We start from the raw sequence: 3,539 nt of genomic DNA, 5'->3' as shown, positions 1-3,539 counted from the left end.
CAAGAAGAGAAGGTGACTCTTCGACGAGTAGGGCAGTAGCTCGCACAAATCTTAACATATAACCCAAAAGAAGACTGTTGTTTGCAAAGTAAGCAACCATGTCTTCTTTTGGAAGGGCGCTGGGAGTCCTTCGGGCAGGAAGCCGGCTCCTTGGACGCGGCCCACAAAGGATAACGACCAGAAAGTAAGTATTGTCAAGCCCGCTAGCACCAAGCTAACATTACATTAGCTATACTACAACTTGCTAACACAACGGTAGTTTTTAAAACTCAGAACACCATCTTAAATGTTACTATATATCTATATATATATTAGATACTGCATTATCTAATATCAACTTAATACTCATTGTAAGTGTTTTTGTTTTATGTTTTAGGGCTGGTGGTGGACCGCACATTGAGCCACAGTACAGGCAATATCCCCAGATAACGAAGAAACAGAAATTTGAGTCAGAGCTCATCAGCGGTGCCATGTGGTTTTGGATCCTTTGGCACTGTTGGCATGATCCTGATGCAGTCCTGGTAAGTGAACACGTTGAATACACTATCCAGACCCATTTGCACTGATGACACTAACGCAGGTGGATGTATGAAATAAAGAGTTCAGATGGGGCTCAGTATCCTGGAAAGTTTCTAGCCTCAACAAATGCACTTTAACTACCAGTATCACGAAGGTGATTATTAACTGGCTCTGTTAACTGGGTTTTCCATTCCATTGACGAGCTCGTTCATGGGAAAGTGTTATTAAAGTACTTAATATGGAATTAGATTAATATACCCGAAAGAAAATCTTATTTATAGCGACAGCAAAAACTGATGTTAAACAAGGTAAAATGTATGCAATATATTCTCAAAATTAAAATGAAGTAAGAAGCTGTAGAAACACTAGTATTAATTCCTAAATATTATAAAAATGGTGGAATTGTTACATATGTCTGTAGTATAGAGTGAGTTTTTTTATCTGATGATGAACTAATTGTTATTAATATGTGATGCACATAAAAAAGTAAATAGTAATGTTTGACTGTCTGATGAGGTTTATCTGGCTGAAATGGTGCATTTATAATCATGGGAGGTAATGAATAGTATGTGGAATGGTTTCCTATTAAAAGACAACAGAGAATATACTTTTTATTATCAATTATCATCACATAGTTGCCTCATGTTATTCTGAGCTGCTGTGAGAGAATAAGTGTGTAAAAGCATTGGCACTGTCAGGAATCCAGTTTTGAAGCCAGGGTGTAAATGGAAAGCATGGAACAGCATAATGATTCTACTGACCCATAAAATATCTATTGCTATTTATTACTTGTCACTTTTCAGTAAAGTCAGTACTTTAATTTATGCCAGGATCCTGTAGGATTAAGGACGCAGTTTTTCCAGTTAGCTGAATGGTCAGGAGTCGGGCTGTTGACAGGTTTTGATCTGTCTTGCACCTGAGCAGGTTAGCCATGCAGCATAGGTTACCATGGTGATCTGCTCTGGTTAAATGTGAGCCCGATTCATGATACAGGAAAACCCAAGTTAAGCCCAAAGATATTATTGACCCCCGGCCACTCAACGGGTAGCTACAAAAATTGGGTTGTTTTTATTTGTAATGTGTGCAGTTTTACTAGTTGTGTTTATCTATAGTATGACATGTTGTAAAAACCTGACAGGAACATGATCTATTAATTTAGGATGTCAAATGTTAAATGTAGGTTCTTCCCTCTTCTGCAGGGTCACTTCCCCTGGCCTGATGCTTCCGAATGGACCGATGAGGAGCTTGGTATCCCGGCAGATGACGAGGAATAAGGTGAGTTCTTCAGTTTCCTTTGCTTAAATGAATACTGGTACGTAGAGAAAAGGGTTAGCTCGCTGTCAAGAAGTCAAAACACAGGATTGGAACCCGCTCTTCCTCTCAAATTGTTTGACGAGTGCTTTAAACTAACGGTAGAGTACAACTTAATCCAAGTAAGTCACAGTTTTTTGAGGCTGTTTAAAGGTTTGTTTACATCTTCAATATTTAGCTCTAATTAAAAAAGAATATTAGCTCTGATTAAAGGAGGAACTCAAAATGTAGATATGCATGTGATTTTATATATAAATATCACTCATTTATGTGAAAGATTGAGAATTGGCCCTTTTTAAGGAGACGTCTTGATGAAGAATTCTGAAAGATTATGGTGATGCGTCTATGGAGGAAATACATTTTGACATTCATGAAAACCCTTTCATTTGTCATGACAGAACAGGACCATTTTCATCCTCGTCGTTTGATTAAAACATCCCTGCCATAGCTCTATAGACTCACTTAATTGGAGGGATTATTGCACAATAGGCCCTTTTCACAGCAGAGATTCTGACTTGTTATAGTAGGAAAAGCACAGGTGTTACTAATAACACTGATGATGGTGCTCTTCAATATTAAATTCAATTGTCCCAGTGACCATGACAGTGGATTTAATTATAATTAATCATTAACACCTGTGTTTTTCCTACTGTGACGTGTCAGAAAGATTATCGTCACAAATGTGTGTGTAGAGTTTTCTTTACACTTCCCCCTGATTAATTCAAAAGCTCTACTACATACACATCTGATATGAGTTTTTAAAATCAGAATCGGAATCAGAAATACTTTATTGATCCCCAGGAGGGAATTAGACAAGTTACAGATGCTCCCATTCAAGAATAGATTAGTAGCATGGAGAAATGCTCTAAAATGCTCTTTTTGGTTGTAATGCTAGTTGTTGTTTACAGGATTTTCTCACAATTTTTTAATCCGTTAAATTGACAGCTAACACCTTGACTGCTATTAATCCGCCATTATCCTGATAATTAATTTTTGCCGGTATCTTGCCTGAGTTGCCTCTTTTCTAAATATTTACATTCTTGCACTCACAGTATGTATATAGATGTACTGCGTTTAACCCTGGTGATAAATTTGTCCAGAAACGCACCTTTTTAATCCATTTGATCGCAGGAGACATGCACTCATTTGGTACTAAAAGTAGCTAAAACTAATGCAGTCTAATACAACAGTCCTGCAATAAATCATCCTTTCATGAAGGTTATAATGTGCGTTTTTTAAAAACAGTTTCAGAGAAGTGTTGGTTCAACTGTGATCCTTTGAGGCTGTAGTTTGTTGTGCTGTTGAACTGTATTACAGGTGTTTATATTTTGTCCATTCATATGAGGGTAGACTAAATAACAGAAACACTTCTCTGTCTAACGCAATACAATTCAACAGCCACCAAAATGATCACAGTTGAACCAACACCTCTCAAACAGTTTCAACAAAAGCTGCACATTATAACCTTCGTGAAGGGAGGATTTAATGCAGGACTGCAGTATTAGACTGCATTAGGTTTCGCTAGGTGTACCTAATAAACTGGAGTGTATGTGCTGTATTCATTTTTGTCCACTGTTGTCAACATGATCTTGTTTGTAGGTCACCATGAGGGACTCAAGCTGCTCGGCAAGACTCTGTGGAAATCTTCAGGATATTCTGAAAGTCATTGTTGTACATAGACTAATAAAATGATCTTTAAATATGTTAAA

The 3,539-nt window shown here is 37.4% G+C and overlaps 1 protein-coding gene across 1 annotated transcript; it reads left to right on the top strand.

The window, feature by feature from the left end:
- ndufb2 (NADH:ubiquinone oxidoreductase subunit B2) lies at nt 1-3,539 on the top strand. Its single transcript, XM_070929113.1, has 4 exons — nt 1-184; nt 377-521; nt 1,719-1,794; nt 3,430-3,539. The coding sequence occupies exons 1-3, from the start codon at nt 99-101 to the stop codon at nt 1,791-1,793; spliced, it is 306 nt and encodes a 101-aa protein (XP_070785214.1). The 5' UTR covers nt 1-98; the 3' UTR covers nt 1,794; nt 3,430-3,539.

Source organism: Enoplosus armatus, chromosome 22 (genome assembly GCF_043641665.1).
Source record: "Enoplosus armatus isolate fEnoArm2 chromosome 22, fEnoArm2.hap1, whole genome shotgun sequence".
NCBI classification, from domain to species: Eukaryota; Metazoa; Chordata; class Actinopteri; order Centrarchiformes; family Enoplosidae; genus Enoplosus; species Enoplosus armatus.
This window is presented reverse-complemented; position numbering and strand designations above follow the sequence as displayed.

What these genes read in the sequence shown, in the direction of transcription:
- ndufb2 (XM_070929113.1), top strand. Translation starts at nt 99, where the DNA reads ATGTCTTCTTTTGGAAGGGCGCTGGGAGTCCTTCGGGCAGGAAGCCGG. An exon ending in CAAAGGATAACGACCAGAAA is followed by an intron (nt 185 to 376) that starts GTAAGTATTGTC and finishes TTTATGTTTTAG; the next exon opens with GGCTGGTGGTGGACCGCACA. An exon ending in ATGATCCTGATGCAGTCCTG is followed by an intron (nt 522 to 1,718) that starts GTAAGTGAACAC and finishes CCTCTTCTGCAG; the next exon opens with GGTCACTTCCCCTGGCCTGA.